This window comes from Lepus europaeus, chromosome 1, assembly GCF_033115175.1.
Source record: "Lepus europaeus isolate LE1 chromosome 1, mLepTim1.pri, whole genome shotgun sequence".
NCBI lineage: Eukaryota > Metazoa > Chordata > Mammalia > Lagomorpha > Leporidae > Lepus > Lepus europaeus.
Window position 1 is genome coordinate 1100701 of NC_084827.1, and position 20936 is coordinate 1121636.

General features: G+C 45.6%; 1 protein-coding gene across 6 annotated transcripts in view; it reads left to right on the forward strand.

Moving 5' to 3' along the window:
• The first annotated feature begins 8709 nt into the window (after nt 1-8709).
• Nucleotides 8710-20936, forward strand: part of LUC7L2 (LUC7 like 2, pre-mRNA splicing factor) — a 61687-nt gene continuing 49460 nt past the window's right edge. For 2 of the 6 annotated variants that reach the window (XM_062208077.1, XM_062211022.1), the window contains exon 1: nt 9929-9984. In XM_062208077.1, the coding sequence (XP_062064061.1) occupies nt 9944-9984 (41 nt within the window). In that variant the 5' untranslated portion in view covers nt 9929-9943. Of the gene's footprint in view, nt 8814-9928; nt 9985-11690; nt 14150-14192; nt 19065-20936 lie in introns of those variants that run through there. The other 4 variants (XM_062208780.1, XM_062212426.1, XM_062209532.1 and 1 more) reach the window with 4 other exon arrangements.

Sequence of the window (20936 nt, forward strand, 5' to 3'; positions counted from 1 at the left end):
TTCAGCTCTCTGCTATGGCCTGGGAAAGCAGTAGAAGATGGCCCGAGTCCTTGGGCCCCTGCACCTGTGTGGGAGACCTGGAGGAAGCTCCTGGTTCTGGCCTCGGATCAGCCCAGCTTTGGCTGTTGTGGCCATTTGAGGAGTGAACCATTGGATGGAAGACCTCTCTGTCTCTCCCTCTCTGACTCTGCCTCTCAGATAAATAAATCTTAAATTTATTTGAGAGGCAGAGTTACACAGAGGCAGAGAGACCACAAGAGTGCTGCCATCCGCTAGTTCACTCTCCAGATGGCCAAAATGTCTGGAGCTGGGATGATCCAAAGCCAGGAGCCAGGAGCATCTTTGAGGTTTCCCAGGAGGGTGCAGGGACCCCAGACTTGAGCCATCTTCAGCTGTTTTCCCAGGTGCACTAGCAAGGAGCTGGATCGAAAGTGGAGTAGCTGGCACCCATATGGGATGCTAGCACTGCAGGTAGCACCTTAACCCAATGCACACCACGTTGGCCCCCTGGGTTATTCTTGACTGCCTTTTTTTTTTTTCTTTTAAATTTATTTATTTTAAAGGCAGCATTACAGAAGGATCTTCCATACACTGATTCACCCCCAAAATGGCTACAGTGGGCAGGGCTGGTCGAGACCAAAGCCAGGAGCCTGGAACTCCATCCAGGTCTCCCATGTGGATTCAGGGGTGCAGGGACTTGGGCCAGACACCCCTAATTTCCCAGGCCATAAGCAGGGAGCTGGATCATAAATGGAACAGCAAGGACTTGAACTGGTGCCTACGTGGGAGACTGATGTTGTAGGTGGCAGGTCCCCACGTGGGTGCAGGGACCCAAGGACTTGGGCCAACTTCCACTGCTTTCCCAGGCCACAGCAGAGAGCTGGATCAGAAGTGGAGCCGGCACCCATATGGAATGCCGGCCCTGCAGGTGGTGGCTTTACCCGCTGCGCCACAGTGCTGGCCCCAGCTAATGTTCTACTCTACATCTGTTCTCTCTTACATCTCTTCCCTGAACCACTATACTCCCCAGCTGATCTCTTAGCTCCAGGCTTGCTCTCTTCAGTCCATTTTCCGTTGCACGCCTTTTCAAAGTCAGATTTTAACAGGGGTTTCCAGGATCTGCTGCTTGACTCAGCTTCGTCTGTACTCTTTGTATCTGACAATCCAGTCATACAGAAATCCAGTTCTTAAGAGCATGGTCTGTTTCTAACATTTGTTGTCCCATATAGGTGGAAAGTTCTCCCTCCAGTCATATTACTGCCTAGATAACTCCTACTCATTCTTTAGGATTTTGGGTTGAGTTTTACTTTATTTTCTTCCTTCAAAAAACATTTTTGAATTTTTGATATTGGCTTATGTGACCTAGAAGAGCCAGGAGCTTCTTCTAGGTCTCCCACGTGGGTACAGGGGCCCAAACACTTTGGCCATCTTCTGCTGCTTTCCCAGGCCACAGCAGAGAGCTGGGTCAGTAGAGCAGCCAGGATGCAAACTGGTTCCCATGAGAGATGCTGACATCATAGGTGGTGGCTTTACCTGCTACGCCACAACACTAGCCCCCTTAATTCCTCCTCTTTTCAAAAATTGTTTATCTGAAAGGCAGAGAGACCGACATCTCACATCCAGTGGTTCACTACTCAAATGCCTGCAGCAGCTGAGGATTGGCCAAGCTGAAAACTGAAGCCCAGAGCCTAGATCTCAACCTGGATCTTCCACGAGTGGCAGGGCCCCAGCTACTTAAGCCCTCGCCTGCTGTCTCCCAGGGTGTGCAGTAGCAGGGAGGTGAAATCAACAGCAGAGCCAAGAGGGCCGGTGCTGTGGTGGAGCGGGTAACGCGGCTGCCTGCAGTGCCGGCATCCCTTACGGGCGCCGGTTTAAATCCCGGCTGCTCCACTTCCAATCCGCTCTCTGCTCTGGCCTGGGAAAGCAATGGAAGATGGACCAAGTCCCTGGGCCCCTGCACATGCGTAGGAGACGCAGAAAAAGCTCCTGGGCTCCTGGCTGCAGCTCTGGCTGTTGCAGCCATCTAGGGAGTGAACCAGCAGATGGAAAATCTCTCTGTCTCTCTGCCTCTCTGTAACTCAGTCTTTCAAATAAATAAGTCTTAAAAAACAAAAACAAAACAGATCAGAACAGGAATGCAGGCATTCCAATATGGGATGCAGGTGTCTCACAGTTCAGGGCTGAGTCCGGCCAAGGACAGGAGCTTCATGTGGGTCTCCTACATGTGTGCAGGGGCCCCAACACCTGTGTCATCTTCACTGCTTGTCCCAGGCCACAGCAGGGAGCTGGTGTGGAAGTGGAGCAGCCAGGACTCCAATCGGCGCCCATCTGGGATGCCAGCAGTGCAGGTGGTGGTGCAACCCACTGCTTAGCCCCTAAAGCGGAATTTTGACTGCCATGCCAAACACCCACCTCTCCTTTGATTTTCACAGACTAATTAACTAGTTCTTTCAGTTTTAAGTTTGGCTCTTATCATTTCTCCTCTATACACACTTCATACACTAATGGATTTCTACTTGTTTTCACTAGAATTGGGGATGTTTCTAGCTCTGACGTATTACGGTGTTAGGGATAAAAATATAAACAGAAGAACAGGAATATACTTGGAATTCACATACCAGGAATATGCGGAAGATAAAGAGATCTGTGCTGCTTTGAACTAAAGGCTGGCTAATCCAAGGCATATTCTGTAAGGTAAATTTTAAATTCATATGACAAAAACAACTTAATTTTGACAGGATTTGAACTTTTAAATGTATATTTAAGTTAATAGGCATCATAAATAAAATTTTAAAAATACTAGTAGTAGGTATCATGCTTATAAAATTTGATTGAAGGTATGTACTGATGCCCCAAGATTAACTGCAACATTAACTTTTGTGACAAAGCCTTTAGTTACTATATTAGCATATAAATTATAGTAAAATGGAAAATTGTCTCTTTATAAGTTAGCAAAATTTATGTTATTTGTACCTACTCTAGGTTTTTTTTTTAATATTTATTTTTTTGAAAGGCAGAGCAATAGTGAGTTGGAGGGGGCGAGAGAAAGCACATGCATTTGTGCGATTCCATCCACTGCTTCACTTGCCCAATGGCTGCCAACAGCAGGTCTGGGCCAGGTGGAAACCAGGAGCCTGGTCCCCATCTAGGTCTCCCTCATGGGTGGCAGGGACCCATGAATCGGGCCATCTTCTGCAATTCTGGGTGCATTCGCAGTAAGCAGCCAGGGCTTGAACTGGTATGCCCAATATGGGATACCAGCATGGCACGTGCAGCTCAATCTGATGCACCATAAAGTCAGTCCTGTTCCAGTTTTTAATTACCTAGTTAATCTTTTTAAAGTTTATTTTCTTTATTTGAAAGACAGAGTTACATAGAGAAGTAGAGCCAGAGAGAGAGAGAGAGGGATGTCTTCCATCAGCTGGTTTACTCCCCAAATGGCTGCAAAGGTTGGGGATGAGCCAGGCCGAAAACTGGAGGTCGGAGCTTCTTGCGGGTTTCCCATGTGGGTGGCAGGGACCCAGGCCCTTGGGCCATCTTCTGCTGCTTTTACTAGGCCATTAGCAGGGAGCTGGATGGGAAGTGGAACAGCTGGGGCTCAAACTGGAGCCCATACGGGATGCAGACTTGCAAGCAGCAGCTCTATCTACTATGCTACAACGGTGACCCCTAGTTAAAAAAAAATTTTTTTTTAATTAACTAGGGCCAGCATTGTGGTGTAGTGGGTAAAGCCACCACCTGCAATGCCAGCATCTTATGACTTTATTATTTTTTTTTTTAAGATTTATTTACTTGAAAGTCAGTTATAGACAGAGAGAGGGAGAGACAGAGAGATCTTCCATCTGCTGGTTCATTCCCCAAATGGCCCCAGTAGCCAGGGCTGGGCCAGGCCAAAGCCAGGAGCCAGGAGCTTCTTTGAGGTCTCTCACTCGGGCCACCCTCTGCTGCTTTCCCAGGCATATTAGCAGATAGCTGGACTGGAAGTGGAGCAGCCGGGACTTGAACCGGCGGCCTATGAGATGCTGGCATCACAGGTAGCAGCTTAACCTGTTGTGGCCACAATGGCGGCCCCTGTAACTATGACTTTCAAATAAATATATGCATTTTTTTAAAGATTTACTTATTTACTTGAAAGTCGAGTTACACAGAGAGAAAAGGAGAGGCAGAGAAGGATCCCCATCTGCTGGTTTACTCCCCAGTTGGCTGCAACAGCCAGACTTGTGCTGATCTGAAGCCAGGAGCTTCTTCCACGTCTTCCATGTGGGTGCAGGGGCCTAAGGACTTGGGCCATTTTCTACTGCTTTTGCAGGCCATAGCAGAGGGCTGGATCGGAAGTGGAGCAGCCGGGACTAGAACCGGCACCCATATGGGATGCTGGCACTGCAGGTGGCGGCTTCTACCTGCTACGCCACAGTGCTGGTCCCAAATATATACATCTTTAAGAAAACTTTTAACTTATCTGAAAGAAACAGAGAGTGAGTTCCTGTCTGCTGGTTCACTCCCCAAATGCCTGCAATAACCAGGGCTGGGCCAGACTGAAGCCAGGAGCCCAGAGCTCTAGCCAGGTCTCTAATGTGGGGGGACAGTGGCCAAAGCGCTTGAGCAACACCTGCTGCCTCACAGGGTCTCCATTAATAGGAAGCTGGACTTGGGTGTAAAGCCAAGATTCCAGTACGGAATATGGGCATCCCAATAGGTGTCTTTAATTACCAGGCCAAATACCTGTCCCTAATTTTTAATTTTATCCATTAACCCTGATTCCCTCTGAGATCTTGCTTCTGACCAGAAATGGTTATCATTGCTAAAACATAAACATAGACAAAGAAAAATTTTTAGATGATTAAGATTTATAAATAAAATTTTTAAAAATTTAATTGAAAAAATTTACAGATGAGAACTTGCCATATTGTTAATGACAGACTAGGTAGTTTAACCGTTCTGTTGATGACAACTGAAAAAAAAAAGGTGGATGAAATTTTTCAAAAAAATTTTTTTAAAGATTATTTATTTGAAAGGCAGAATTACAGAGAGGCAGAGAGAAAGAGAGAGAGTCTTCCATCCCCTGGTTCACTCCCCAGATGCCCGCAATGGCTTGAGCAGTGCCAGTCCAAATCCAGGAGGCAGGAGCTTCTTCCAGGTCTCCTATGTGGGTGCAGGAGCCCAAGCGCTTGGGCCATTTCCTACTGCTTTCCCAGGCCAGAGCAGAGAGCTGGATCAGAAGTAGAGCAGGGGCTGGTGCTGTGGCACAGCGGGTTTTAGCCCTGGCCTGAAGCACCGGCATCCCATATGGGCGCCGGTTCTAGTCCCAGCTGCTCCACTTCCCATCCAGCTCTCTGCTATGGCCTGGGATGGCATTAGAAGATGGCCCAAGCCCTTGGGCCCCTGTACCCGCGTGGGAGACCTGAAAGAAGCTCCTGGCTTCGGATCGGTGCAGCTCCGGCCATTGCAGCCATCTGGGGAGTGAACCAGTGGATGGAAGACCCCTCTGTCTCTACCTCTCTCTGTAACTCTGTCTTTGAAATAAATAAAAATAAATCTTTATTAAAAAAAATGTAGAGCAGCCAGTACTCAAACGAGCGCCCATATGGGATGCCAGTGCCCGAGGCAGCAGCTTTACTCACTATGCCACAGCCCCAGCCCCTCAAAATTCTTAAAATCATTAAAGAGCTAATAAGATTTCAGGGAAAACCGAGTCAAAACCTAGAAGGGGAAGTGTTGTGGCACAGTGGTCAAGGCACTGCCTGGGACGCTTGCCTCCCGTATCAGAGTGCCTAGCTCCAAACTGGCTACTCCATGCTTCCTGCTGATGTTCCTGGGAGGCAGCAGAGGACGGCCCCAGTACTTGGGGCCCCTGCCACCCACGTGGGGGACCCGTTTGGAGTTCCTTGCTCTTGCCTTCATCTTGGCCCAGCTCCAGCTGCTGGTGGCATCTGGGGTAGTGAACCTCAGTGGATGAAAGATTTGTGTGTCTGTCTTTCTCAATCAGCCTTTAAAATAAATAAACAAACATTTTAAGAAAGCAGTGTAGGCTCACCAAGGTAGGAATTCTGATAAACCATCCACCAAGAGCATGGACCCTGGAGATGGCCCTCAGGTGTGAAACGCCTGGAAACACTGCCGGCCTTTCAGTCCATTTTGTTATTTAGTGGTTGAGAGAAACTGAGGCTTATGTTACGGCAGTACCTGACTAATAATATCTTCAGTTACCTAGCAGAAAAATTAAAAATTCTCTCTGGAGGCAGGTAGCATTATATTCTAAAAGTATGGCTTATATCATTCCTATTCATCTTTTTATCAAATACATGTTCAGTGCACAGAGATAACCAGACACACATATATGTACATATACACATGACCTCATACTTGAGACTGGCGAAAACAGCAACAGATCCATAATCACCATCTGATATTAGAACTGGCAACCTCAGACAAGACCTCTGCTTTCTAGGGTCAAAGAATAGATAAGCCTGGAAATTTCATAAGGGAATTATATAAAGTGTGACTTAGTACATTTGAAAAAGAAACCAATAATTCTAGAACTGAAAAATAAAAAATTAAATTGGTGGATTTAACATCAGATTAGATACAGATAAACAATAAAATTTGCCTGAAAAAAAATGTTAAGAAGGCAGCTTCAAAAGACAAGGCAGAGGGGCTGGCGCTGTGGCATAGTGGGTAAAGCCGCTGTCTGCAGTGTGCATCCCATATGGGTGCCGGTTGAAGTCTGGCTGGTCCATTTTGGATCCAGCTGTCTGCTAATGGCCTGGGAAATAAGTAGAAGATGGCCTGGGGCCTTGGGCCCCTGCCCCTGCGTAGAAGACCCGGAAGAAGCTCCTGGCTCCTGATCGGCACAGCTCTGGCCACTGCGGCCATTTGGGGAGTGGACCAGTGAATGGAAGACCTCTCTCCTCTTTCAAATAAATAAATCTAAAAAAAAAAAAAAAAAAAAAAAGACAAGATAGAAAGTACAGTAGCAAGAGTGAAGAGCTACATGGCTCCCGGCCTGCTCTGGACTTCTCAGCTTCTGCTTCTAGACTCCTGTCTCCTTAAACAAAGCCCTCACTTTCCTGTGTATTTCTCTCACTAAATAAATGCTAAGGTTAAAACGGGTGAAGAGATATAGAAGATACACTGGAAACTATCTAATATATATGTGGAAGTCCAGAAATTAGAGGAAGTGACAAGATCTGAGGTGGTAACAGCAAAACATTTCCTGAATTGATGAAATACTTCATGCATCTGAAATGAATGGTCATTATTCAGGGAACCCCTAGTAGAAGTAGTAATATAAATCCACATCCAGATACATCAAAGGAAAACTGCAGAAAAGGCAAACAATACAGTTGTTTTGATTTGAAAAGCAGGGTCCCAGAGAGGCAGAGTGCAATTCTGAAGCAGCCAGCCAGCTTCCCAGCAGCGCTCACAGAACCGACTTCTCAGGGGTGAGGGCAGAGTACACGCCGAAGTACCTAACAACCCGTCCGAAGTGGGGCTGGGCAAGTCATCAGCGCCGAGCTGCCCCAGGCCCTCGGCCCGGGATCGCGGGCCGGACGTCCGCGCACACCAAGGGGGGGCGGGATCCGGCCCAGGCAGTGTCCCCGGGGTGGCCGTCAGACCCCAGGGAACGCTCCCGGGGCACAGCGGTGACGGAGCCCGACCTGGACGTGGGCAAGGGGGAAGGGAGAGGCGCGGGGCTGGCCTGGGCCCCGGGTGCCCCCGGGAGTTCTGGAGAGGCGCGGGAAGAGCGCACGTGCACGGGGGACGACCGGACAGCCGCGGGCCGAGGTCGACGTGCGCACCCGGACACCGGTGCGGGGCCGCGGGGCCGGCGTCCACCGTGCGGCACTTGAGGAGCCGTGCAGGGCGCTCACGGTGCGGCTCGCCGCACTTCAGGGGCCGACAGTTCGAAGACGCGCACGTCTCACACCGGAGCGACACGGAAGGCCGCGCGGCTCGGCTTCGGCGCCCAGCGAGGTCCATGAGGCCCGGCACACCGGCTCCGAGCGCTTCGGGCCAGAGCTCGGGCCGCCAAACCTCCCGGACCCGCTCCCCACGGAGCGGACGGCGCCGCCTCGCGCAGCAGCGCCTTCCCCTCCTCACGGGCCTCCCGGAAGGCGGCGTCCCCGCCGGGCTCCGCCCACCCCCGGCGCAGCGCGCCAATCGCGGCCCGCCTCGCCCGCCCCGCGAGCTTTGGCGCCTTGGGGCCGATCCGGCTCCGGAGTGGCCTCGGAACGCCGCGTCTCGCGAGATCCGGGAGCCGGGGGCGGGCGCCGCGCGCGTGCACGCGCCCCGGAGCCGTTAGGGCGGAGCCCCGCCCAGGCGGGGCGGGCCGAGCCGACGCACTTGGGCGCCGGTTGGCGGAGCCTCCGCGGGAAACGACCGTGCGCGGGCGGCGTGCGCGCTCCCGTCGCGGCGACGGTGGCGGCGAGCGGCGTCAGAGCTCGGAGGGGGGGCTGACGGCGTCTGGCGGGTGGCCGTGTCGGAGGCGAGCGCTCGCTCAGCCCGCGTCGCTGCTGCCCCGGGGCCCGGACGGAGAGTGAGGGCGCGAGGGTCGCTGGCGGGGCTGCCGTCCCCCACGTCCGCGGCGTCGTGAGCAGCGCAGCCTGGACTCCGCCGCAGCCGCTCCGGCTCCCTTTCCGCTCGCCTCGAGGCAGCGCCGCGCCGCCCCCTGCCCCTCTCCCTCAGCCCCCCGCCCGGAAGGGCCCGGCCTGCGCCCCACCCCCGCCCGGCCGCCCGCGCCGCCGCCGCCGCCATGTCGGCGCAGGCCCAGATGCGCGCCATGCTGGACCAGCTGATGGGCACCTCCCGGGACGGTAAGTCTGGGCCGGCGCCCCGGGGTGGGGGAGGGGGCGGCCGGCGAGGGCAGGGCCCGAGGGCGCACCTGGGCGCGCGCGCGGGGCTGAGGAAGGGGCTCCCAGATTGGTACCACGAGGTCCCCGGCTCCCGTCCCGTCCAATCAGGGCCGGGCAGGCGGGCTCGGGGGGTGGTGACGGAGCGGATTGGCGGGAACTGCTGCCAATGGGGTGAGGCGGGGCCGGAGGCAGAAAGGAGAGTTTGTGCTGTTCCCGTGGACTTGGCCGGGCCGGGGGAGCCCACGTCCTCCCTGGGGCTGTCGCGAGGCCTCGGCCCCGAGCTCCGCCGCCGCCCGCGCGAGCCCCGCACGGCCCGCCCCGTGGATGGAGCATCTGACCCAAACCATGTTTGTTGCGGTGGGAGTGTTTGGCCCCATTTTGTGGGGGAAATTGTTACGGCCTGTTCTGTCGAGACCACCATCTTGTTAGACGACGTGCCAGAGGCTTTGTGCCGTGCATGCCGACCTAGCTCGCGTGTGCCCCGCAGAGAACCGTCCTGAGAATTCGGCCCCAGGGAGGCAGACTCGAGGGAAACAAAGCCCCCGAGTGACTCGAGGCAGAGGCTGGAAACCCAGCGAGCGCCGGGTCGCCTCTGTCACGGAGAGCTTGAACTGAAGACACGCGGGGCTGTTGCTGCTGATAGTTAGGAACGACTCCGGTGCAGCCGAAATTGACACTAACACGGAGGAGAGGTGCAGCTCAGGCCTTTCTTCAAAGCGAAGCGGCATCCTGGCTTGTTTTCATAGGTGGCTTGTGGAGGCTAAGAGCTTTTTCTTGACGAGTAATTTGAATTGCCTAACTAGAGAAATGGCCCACTCTTAAATTTAGTTTATAGCAGTCGCTCTTATAATGCACTTGAGTACTTTGCAGCAAAATGTGTGAGTAGGTTAAAAATAATGGTTTTCAAATTAATGGCATTTCAGTGTTCGCAGCTCAGTTTTAACAGACACCCCCATTGGGAACTTGCTTTGTAGACCATAAACAGGTGTAGATGGTGATTGCAAACCGACTTGTGGTTGTGTGGAAGTGGAGGGAAAGATTGGAAGAAAATGAGTTATTTTGTTTTGTAAGCCATTGGAAGTTAATTTAAAATGCCACTGGAGAAACTTTTGTTACCATTTTTCATATTTAGGTAAGAATGGTTACTTTATCACTCAAACATGTGTTAACATTGCTCCTTTTCCAACATGAGAGGTACTGGGAAGGGGCTTCATCAAGGATCTAAACCAATCTTTGTAATTTTAGAAATCATTTAAGGCTTACTTTACATGATCCTTCAATCCTTGATGGATACCACTGGTGTCTTCTGCATGAATTGTATTTTCGAATTTTACTGGGTGTTTTAATTGGATCAAGGTAGCCATCAACTGATAAAATTTCTGAACCAGACAGCCCCATCTAGTATTGTAAGGCTAAGTTAAAAATAAGAAAAAAAGTTCTTCTGTGTGTAGTCAGCAAACTGTGGATTTCTTAAAGTCCACTCTGTATGCAAATAAATTTATATATTTTTATGTGTCTGTTACTGGATTTTTTTTTTTTTGCCTCCAGACAGAGGATTTATGAATGAACTCATGTTTACAAGTGCACAATATTATTTAGCTGAAATGACTGGATTTTCACTGCTGTATTCGGTCAGAAGAAACACATCTCTTTAAAGGAAAAGAATAATTTTTTAGATCGCCAAATTAGTTTTTACATATACAGATAGGATTAGAACATTCTTTTCCTCCTTGCCAGTATCTAATGAGTTTACGTACTTCATTTTATGACTCAGGACTTTTAAATAATTAGGATAGTTGTTTTTTAGCATACAGTCAACTTCAAGTTACCCAGGGACAGGGGAACATGGATATGTCTCTGAGTAGCAGCATGTAATTTGAAGCTATATAGTGGGAAGGCTTTTCTTGGACACAAAAACAGCTTATGAGGAATGCTGTTGCGTGTCTTTGGCACTAGAGGTGGAAATGGGGATCCAGGAGGTGGGAGAGAGATGGAAAAGGTAGGCAGGTAGGCAGGTAGGTAGGTAGGAGAGGATATGTAGGCAGCTCTGTGTGTGGTTTTTTGTTTTTTTTGTTTTTTTTTTTTTTTGTCTTATCCCAGAAACTGTCTTTTTGGAGAGCAAGTCTCAAGGTAGCACTGCCTTCTTCAGTCCTTAGGGTCCTTGTATGTGAAGGGTTTGAGTGACACCAACAGTTATTCGTTCCTTTTTAAACTCCTTGGAGCTTTAAGCCTTAGTTAAATGTACCTTCTCTTGAATTATTGGCTTCACTTAATCATTTAGATTACCTAAACTTCATTGGAATCTTAAGGAATAGAAATTTCGGTAGCAGGGAAATGGAGAGGTAATTTTGGTCACTGGGCACTTGGAGACAGGACAGTCTTGGGTGAGTGGTGGAAGTGGGGGGCTTTGAACAATCAGAGGGGTAGCATGATGGTGCTGGGAGGCCGGGCAGGGGGATTACAAGGAGGTGGGAGAGGAATGCATAAGGGAAGTGGGAGGGCCAAAGACAAACTTTGCCTTCTTTGCAATTTTGCCTAGGGCCCTGGTGGTGGCAACCGCCTGTGTGCCACTGAAAATCGTGCCGATGCCTGGCATACTGCATAAATGGAAGCAGGGTACCGCGTGAGTTGAAACATTGGTCACACTATATAAAGTTTGTATATGTGAATCAGTGTAACTCATACCCATATAACTGGGGGTCTGACTGTATTTGGATTTTTCTGATAAGGCATCATGGGCTAAGGAAAAGATCACTGGGCTGAGACTCAGGAGACCTGGTTTCTAGCCCCTGCTGTACCTCTAATTGTAACCTTGGGTAAGTCACTTAACCTTTTTTGCCTCAAGTTAAATCTCTAATTTGTTATATGGGAAGCCAAATAATTTCCTATGTTATAGTCAAATAATGTTAAAAATATATTTTAAGTTTTTTAGAAAGGAGGGCCCATAAGTAGATATCAGTTATTAGTATTTTATCTCAGATTCATTACATTCTTTAAATACCTTTCTGTTTTAATTGTTAGCATTAATAAAGGGGGGGAGAGAGTGTTTCCCTGAACATAATCTATTTAATAGGAGAAGCTGTACAGGGGATTTTAAGAAAAAGTTTGAGAATTGTCAGTGCAGTTGTTAGAGGAACCCAGTGGCCTCACACAGACTGTGGTCATTTTTGCTGGGTTAGGTTAATTGCATGAATGTCTCTTAGTGAAAACCCTCTTGTCCACAACAGTTTCATTGTAAGTTTATGGTCCTGATCTCAGAAAGGCGTGAAAAATGCAGAGTATAGCAATTGAACAAAATCTGAGGTATGGATTTAGATAACATCCCAAGTTTAGAAACTAGGGAAGTTGTAGAAGGTACTTGCAAGAGTTCCATATCTCTTAGTTGCATACACCTTTCATGGGAGCAGATACCATCTCTGAGAGGTTATAAATCAAGCCGGGAAGGACAGCCTGCCCTCAGACCAACAGAATGTAGGCTGAAGCATTTTAGAGCAGCAGTGTGGCCCCCGTAGTTAGGGAGTGGTTTGGACAGGTTCAGACTTCGGTGATTTTAGCTATTGCGATGGCAGTTGTCCTAACTGTATGATAGAGTTCCTCAAAAATCTGTTAGAGGTAATGGTAGTTACAGCATATGGCACGTAAAACTGAAAGGAGATACCCAGGAAAATGCAGTTCAGAAACTAAGTTAACTGTTGATGGTGTCAGTTGTGTGTCACTCGGAGTGCAGGCCATAGGACAGGATGAGATCCTGCCTGTCTGCAAAACTGTTGAATCAAAGATTGGAGTAGTATTTCCTTTGGTGGATTTTCTTCTTTATACTTTGCTGTAATCTGTGGTCCTTAACTTGTCATCAGCGTTGAAAGCATGTTCTCTTTAATTTCCTCTCACTAACATAATGAACAATATTTATATCTTGGTTAGTGGAGAGCCATTCTTTTATTTCAGTTGGGTTGTTCATTTTAGGTGAAGGAGGCGTAGCCTTTAATGTATAGGCACACATATTTGAAATAATAATGAGGTATATTTTAGTCCAAAGCCTGTAAATTCTTTAACATTTAACGAAATTTTAGCAAACATAAACAGTAGTATGTCTCATTTTCAGTAATTTTTTTTTACTTTATGTCGAGTTCTAGGCATATCCAAAACCCTAAAAGTTCTGTTAGCACTTTCATAGTTAATCAGTTTAAGAAGCCTTCTTCATTTTGCATTTCGAACGCTGAGTAATATTTTATCTATGGTGCAGTCCAGAAAACAGTAAAATTACCTCATGCAACCCTGCATTGTCTCTGGAGTCTATAGTTACTTAGCTCTGCTCAAGTAACCCTATGCTTGTGAGACATTTCTTTTATGTGAGAGAAAAAAATTGATACTGAAGAAAAATTATTTGGTCTTATCTCTGCATAAGCAGCAAATAAACACTTTTAGTTTAGTTTAGGAGGTCACATAAGGATAAATAGTAGGAGTTTAGAGGCAAGTGGGTACTGTGCATCAAGGCCAGGTTCAGTGAGACGGTGTTCAGTGACAGTGGCGTTGAAGCTGGAAGTTGGTAAGGGTTCAGGCAAGCAGTGGGATTGAGAAAGTAGGCGTTTATCGCTGAGGCATCAAAACTAAGTCCGTGAGGCAAATTTCCTCCAGAATGGAATTCCAGAAAGACATTGGAAGTACACTGACTGCTTCAAGGTCTTAGTGTAGTTCTTGAGGGAACATAAACAATTATACCCAATTTATTCAGTCCACTAAGGATTATAGACTAAGAAGATGAAGGAAGTTGGAACATCTTGCTGGAGAAGGAAGGAGGGAGTTAAAGAGGGTAAGTTTCTGATGGGAATCTTGTGGCTTTGGCACCTGAAGAAAAAGTCATAATGCTTCTTTTTTGGTTTAAATTCTTACGCAGCAAGCATGTAAGTTAGGATGTAAGTTGGAAGAACCGGCCAAAATAGACCAGTTACTCAATTTCATAAGGTTAATGAGTTTATGGAGAAAAGTCATACCTAAAAACTGGAATTGTCTACAACTTAATGTTTTTGTTTTTGGTGAATAACTTAGGAGTTTTAGAAGTTAAAGCCATTAGGAAATAGAGTGTAATTCAGTCAGCTGAATAAATGTCACATTTTGCTATTTAATGTAGGTCACAGAAAGGATATTTAAAATTTGTTTCTAAAAAACATTCATTATTGACCATATGTTCTGATTTAGTTGTGAACCATGTACAACTGATGTTTGACCTATCTGACTCAACATGAAAAGAATTTAACCCGCTGCCTTTGCTGAATCTTTTGTCGTGTCTCCTGAGTATGGTAAATTGTTTTATTCTTATCTTCTTGAGACCTCAGATATCTGCAAACCTATTCTTTTTTTTTTTTTTCTCCAATTTTCTCCTTTAGAGTTAACTTTCTAAAACTTTGCTTTTCAGTAGAAGAGGTTGGATATTTGTTGGCTAGTATCTGATAATATACCTAGCTGTTCTGTTCTGTATTCTGCCCTATTAGTTAACACAATATATTCTTTTCTATTGCCTAAGGATATGTTTTACATCAGGGACTGGCACCGGTGGCCTGTTTTTGTAAGTAAAGTTTATTGGAACACACTGTCCATTCATACATGTACGTGGCTGGTTTGCCTTACAGCAGCTGAATCGAATTATTGCAGTGGGATCATACGGTTGGCAAGTCTGGCCCTTTAAAAAAGTTTGTAGATCACTATTCTGAATCAGTGATTCTCAAAACGTGGACCTGACTTAGACCAGCAAACTCAGTATCACCTGTGAACTTGTTAGAAATGCAGATTTTTGGGCTCACCTACTAAATCAAATTCTGGGGATGGGGACCAGCAGTCTTTGTTTTAAGAAGCCCCTCTAAATGATGGTGATGCACCATTTAACAGTTTGAGAAGCCCAGTTCTAGATGAAGGGACCCCTTTTGTTAGTCACACTTTGCCTCCTTTACTAATTTTTTTACCTTTACTGTTTTTTTAATTGTTTTTTGTTTGTTTTCTTTGTCAACTCCCTAATTTTTTAAAAATGTTTATATCACTAACAATAAATACAATGAAAACAAAATGGTGTGTAGAAAGAACTGGACTCTGATGTCACTTAGGGTTCCCTGTGCTAACACTTGGAGCCTGCTGGGTGTGTTACATGCATACTTTTCAAATGGAAACTTTCCTTGACTTAATAATGATGAATAACTTTCTTATTAAGTGACTAGGTGAAGTTTGAAATGTCAAGTTGATGAAATACTGTGACAACTAAAATCATCTTTTGTACAAATCCAACACTTTGAACTCTGTGTACCCAGCCTGTAAGTAGAAATGATTGGCCGAAATACAAACCTGTGAGGTGGGGAGCATCTGGAGTGCCAGGTGGAGATTACTTCCTGTGGCTTGATTCTCACCTGTCTGTAGTGTTCTGGTCTGTGCAAGTTGTTACCAACTGATTCCAGAGAGGTAATGGGAAAAGATACTTAGCTGTGGGAAGAGTTGCTTATCAGAACTCTGGAGTAGAAACACTGGAGAGGAAGAGGGAGAGGGAGGGAAAGAGAAGGAAAGGAAGGAAGGAAGAAATAAATCAATCTAGAAACCATTATTAGTGTTTCAAGAAATTCTTGTGTTAGGATTTAGTTTGTCCTATTCTGTTAGCGGGAGATGGGCTTTAGGGTGTCGTAATTGTTGAGAGCAATAGAACCTTTGTATCCTTGGATTGCTGAGTTGTTTTAGTTATTTGTACATTTCCTTAGAGATTACGGACATTTCTTTCCTCTTTTTACTCTGATAATCTTGGGACCAAAAATCCAATGGGAAGTTATGTTTATTTTTAAGTGATGCATTCTGTGATACTGCTTATAGAAGTAGGCATCTGATTTTGAAAAAAAGTTTTAAAAATTACAGAGGACAAACACCTAGGTAAATGTACAAATGTTATCTTGTATATTTTCATCAACCTTTAAAAAGCAAATAAAGCTTTACAAAGGAAGTCCCTGTGTTCCCCTTCATGGTTTCAGTCTCTCAGAGTGGACGCTTGTTTGGAATTTGGTGTGTACCCAGTGTGACACAGTATTGCTGCTGAGTGTTTTCAGTAGTTACAAGGCTCGCATCTCCTTCACTGTAACCTGCTTTGCATTTTGACTTCCTTCCTTTACCATTGGGTTGCCTGTCACTGGTATTCTTTGCTGTCTTCATTTCTTTTCTTTTTTTTTTTTTTAAGATTAATTCATTTGAAAGAGTCACACAGAGAGAAGGAGAGGTAGAGAGAGAGAGAGGTCTTCCATTCTCTGGTTCACTCCCCAACTGGCTGCAGCAGCCGTTGCTGCGCTGATCCAAAGCCAGGAGCTTACTCAGGGTCTCCCACACAGTGCAGAGGCCCAAGGACCTGGGCCATCCTCTACTGCTTTCCCAGGCCATAGCAGAGAACTGGATTGGAAGTGGAGCAGCTGGGACTGGAACTGGTGCCCATATAGGATGCCGGCATTGCAGGCAGCAGTTTTACCCACCGCGCTACAGCGCCAGCCCCCTCTCATTTATTTTCTCGTTCTCCTTTGTTGGTTTTAGATTTGGGAGGTTGTCTGGTTGACTTATTTCCATCACCAACTGATGAGAAACTTGTCTTTTTTGATAGGTAAATCAGCCAGTCCTTTTTTCTTTGATTCTTCTCAGCTGTTCCTTCATAGCTTCATAGCTTTTGTTACTTCTAATTTTGTGCAAATGCCTGGGTTCTGGATTATTGTGTCAGAATGGCCGCTCTGCAGATATGTGTCAGTATAAGATTTAGGCAGGCTTTTGATGTAGTGGTTCAGATGCTGCTTGGGATACTCCTGTCCCATTTTGGACTGCCTGGATTTAAGTCCTGGCTCTGCTTCTAGTTGCAGCTTCCTGCCGGTGTAGGTGTACATACACCCTGAGAGGTTCAAGTTCTTATGTGGAAACCTGGGAAGAGTTGGCCTCCTAGCTTTAGTTTGACCCATCCCTGACTGTTGCAGGCATTTGGGAAGTGGAATATCTCTTGCCGTGTCTCTCTCCTCTGATTCACTAATGTTTCATTTAAATCCAAGAAAAAGGCTGATAGGTTTCCTAAAGTAGGACTTCCCTCCCTCCCTCCCCAGTGTGAGGGCATTGATCCCTGTCAATTGCTAAGACTCTGCTTGTGTAAAGAGAAAAATGAGTTGGGGCAGGGGGTGAGAGAGAGCTGTTGGCTACTTCAGTGTTTTTGTTTCCACAGTCCTCTTCACCATTCTTTTAGCTTTTACAGGTGCTGCATGCTTTTTCTCATACCAGTCTGAGTATTGAAAAGAAAATTTTTTTAGAAGATTTATTTATTTATTTGAAAGAGTTACACAGAGAGAGGAGAGGCAGAGGGGAGGGTGGGGGAATCTTCCATCCTATGGTTCACTCCCCAATTGGCCGCAGTGGCCAGAGCCGAGCCGATCAGGAGCCAGGAGCTTCCCCTGGGTTTCCCACGCGGGTGCAGGGGCCCAAGGACTTGGGCCATCTTCTACCGCTTTCCCAGGCCATAGAAGAGAGCTGGATTGGAAGTGGAGCAGCCGGGTCTCAAACTGGTGCCCATATGGGATGCTTGCACTGCAGGCCAGGGTGTTAATCCACTGCACCACAGCACCAGCTCCCGAGTATTGAAAATTTTATTGCATGGATTTTCATAGATAGGTGGGCTAAGTGCAAAAAATTTAGAAAACAATATTAGTCTTTGATCATATCCAGCATGAATAAACTTGTTTCAGAAATTTCTAATCCAATGAACATCGCATTTAAACAGTTTTGGGTTTGTACTGTGGATAATGGAGAGGGTGATGATACTGCCTGTTGTAAACCCTCAAGTTTATAGGCCTTGTGAACCAAAGGATTGAGAAGGGTATCCTGTTTCTATTGTATAGTACTGTTAGCATCTTTGGAAGAAAGAAAGGCTGTTACTATTGTTCAGTATGACTTTGTAAGTTCCCTTAGAAAGAAATGACCTTGTTAGGTTTGGAAGGCTGACTGTCATATTTGGTTTATCTGTTGCCATCTTTGGCTTAGTACTACTCTTTCTTTTTTTCCAGACAAGACTCGGAAACTTTTATTAAATTAAACACAAAATGCCTGTTTTAATAACATCAAGCCTTTATCAGAAATCAGTATATAAGTGAGGGTGGCTTAGTATTCTTTCTTCCCTTCCCTCACAAAGAAAATATATAAGTGAAAAGTTTTAACATGTACTACTCGTATTAAATATTTTCAAAGCATCTATATACTAAGACATGTTTCCTTCTATTAAATGAACTCCGTACTTGAAGTGGTTAAATATACAGTGGGTTAAACTGGGAACATAGAGTAAACAAGTAATGTAAAAACTTATGATTCAAAAGATTAATTACAAGAGGGTTCCTGTAGGTAGATTTTCAACTGAATTCTAAAGAAGATGCAGGTAGGTGGGCGAAGTTAGAGTTGATGACAGAGTGTGAGGAGGGTGTAGAAGTGATCAGGGTAGTTCCCAGTGTGGTGACCCCGCAGCAGTACTCAGCTGCTTTTCCCGTGGTGCCATGGGAAGACACAGGATTGCATGTGTTTACCGAGGTCTCTTCCTGCCCAGGACCCATGGAATTGGCCATGGGTCTTTGCATAGTTCCCACACGGGAACATGGCGGCTTGTGCTGGAACAAATAGTGCTAAATGGGATGATCACTTCTCTGCGTTTGGGGCTTCAAGGGATCAGGGAAGTGAGAAGCTCTTTTGTTTCCAATTCTACAACTTTCTCTCCGTCTCCAGTTTCCTTTCAGATAAGTTTCCTAGTAGAAGTTGGGACCTGTCCTCTCCCTAGTCATCGGTGACACGTGGCCCCTTGGAAATGTCCCAGTGTGGGAGGGAGGGCTTTGGCTGTCACACTGGGAAGTAGGGGAGAGCTCTCACCCCCTTGTCTCCACTGCTTTGTGTGCTGTTGTGTTTTCTCTTCCCTCTTTGTTTTCCCTAAGCTAAGCTCTATGCTAATTCTGTACAAAAGAAATACTTATTGCTTTTATGAATTGCTTGCCATTATTGCCTGATAATATGCAGTAAAATAGGCTTCTGCATATCATGAACTATGTCAAATATTACAAACATTAAGGTTCTTTTGAAATTACAATACTAAACTCAGTTCACTTTTGCTTAGCCTTCACAGTTGTTGATCACATAGCATGGTCATCCACTCACAGCTTATAAAAATACAGGGAGCATCGGAGAGAATGGGTAAAGTAAAATTTTGATGTTTTTAAAATAGTACCTAAATCTGTGAAAGTTCATGTGGTTTATTGTCTGTACGGGAGGGAGAAGGGGGGTGGCACTGGGGTGGTGGGGGTGGATAATCGGGAAAATAGCATGTGCCACAGTGATGCCAGAACACACCTCGTCTGAGGCTCTAAGTGTTATTACTAAAATGTAAGCATAGCAGTTTCAGAAAAGGCAGGACCATAAGATGGCAGGCATTGGGAATTGCAGTGGGGTGGTTTTTTCCATTCCAACAGATTGAAGGGGATTCTGAGAATGATGGTATTGAGGACAATTTGGACAGGAGCCTCCTTTATAAAGTAACCTGTCCAAGTGGAACTGACTGCCTCAGTGCAGCTGCAAACTTTGTTACGTTGTAGAATACCTGGGTAGGAATGATGTGCATCCCAAGTTAGGTTATATACCTATGACTCAGGTGTTCTCAAATAAAGGTTGTAATTCATGAAACTCATGCAGAGATGAATAAGAGGGAGGTCAGAGAGTTGTTACTTGGTAGGAAATAATCAATAGGAGTGTCGTTGCTTCTCTTTACGTGAAAGATGCTTTGCCTGCCAAAGTTATAAATCAGATTTCCAATTCTAAAAACTGAGCATTGTAGTTGTGTACAAAGCATGATTAGTGATTATAGAGGTTGTAGGGCAGAAAGATCTCTGATATTATAGGTGGGGCAATGCTATTGTTGACTTAAATAGCTTGATCTAATTTTGGCTCCATTTAAAGAAAAAGCTTCTTGCACCTTATACACTAAAAATCTGGATTGAAAAAAAAATCTAGTTTTATCTCAAAAAATATTCTGACTCCAACTTTGCTATTCTACCCTGAATAAAGGCATTTGCCAAAACCAAATATGATTTACTGTTCACCAAAGCTTCCTGCCTATGTAAACTTTGTCAGGGATACTGCTCCAGTTTGGAATGTTCATTTTTGCTTCTTTTCTTTGCTCTCAGTCCTGTCTGTCCTTTGATTTTATTCTGTCTTTCCCAGCCTGTCCAGTGTTTGGTGGTCATTCTAGTCAATTCCTGAAGCACTACCTATTTGAAACACCCATTTGGCACTGAGGTCATGCTATCTTGTATTACTTGTTACTTCATTTGTGTGTCCTGTTTCTTTATCCAGATCAGACTGGTTGCAGGTAGGGAGCTTGTCTTGTGTGCCTCTGTAACACCATTGCCTGGCACAGAGGCTGTGATATCAGTGGGTTTAATTCTCTGATTTCTATCCAGTGTTGTGTGACAGGGCACTTTTTTCCCTGAGTTCAGATTTTTATATGACTGTATGTCCTGAAAACCCAAAGAAAGTATTTGAACTCACAGTTTTTTACATTATTTAAGAGATTTTATTCTTACTAATCTCTTAGGTTTTTTTTTGCTTGTTTTTAAATGGGCACTGTTTTACCTAGTTTTTTTTTTTTGTTTGTTTTTTGTTTTTTTTTTTTTTTTTTTTTTTTGAAAAACATGGTTTGGGCCAGATAGCTTGACAGAAACTAAAGTTAAAAAAGTATTTTTATTTAAAAGTTCTTGATTGGTTTAGCCAAATTTTACTTTCCTGGCATAAGGCCAAATAATTTATTGGTTCTATAGTCCAATTGTTAAATAAAGTATTAACCTAAAAGCCCCTTGAACAGAATTTCAAAAATACCAATAAACAAGTATTCAATTGTTAGTCCTTCTCATATTACTTCTGCATCTTCAGTTAGTAAGGATTTGTTACCTCCACTTCAGAGACTTCTGTAATGGCTAGTATAAGTAGCTGTATTTGTTAGCCACAGTTCTCAAAAGTTTAGGTAGCATCTATTCAGGTGGAGTCAGGAGTTTTGTTAGTACGCTTTTGTGG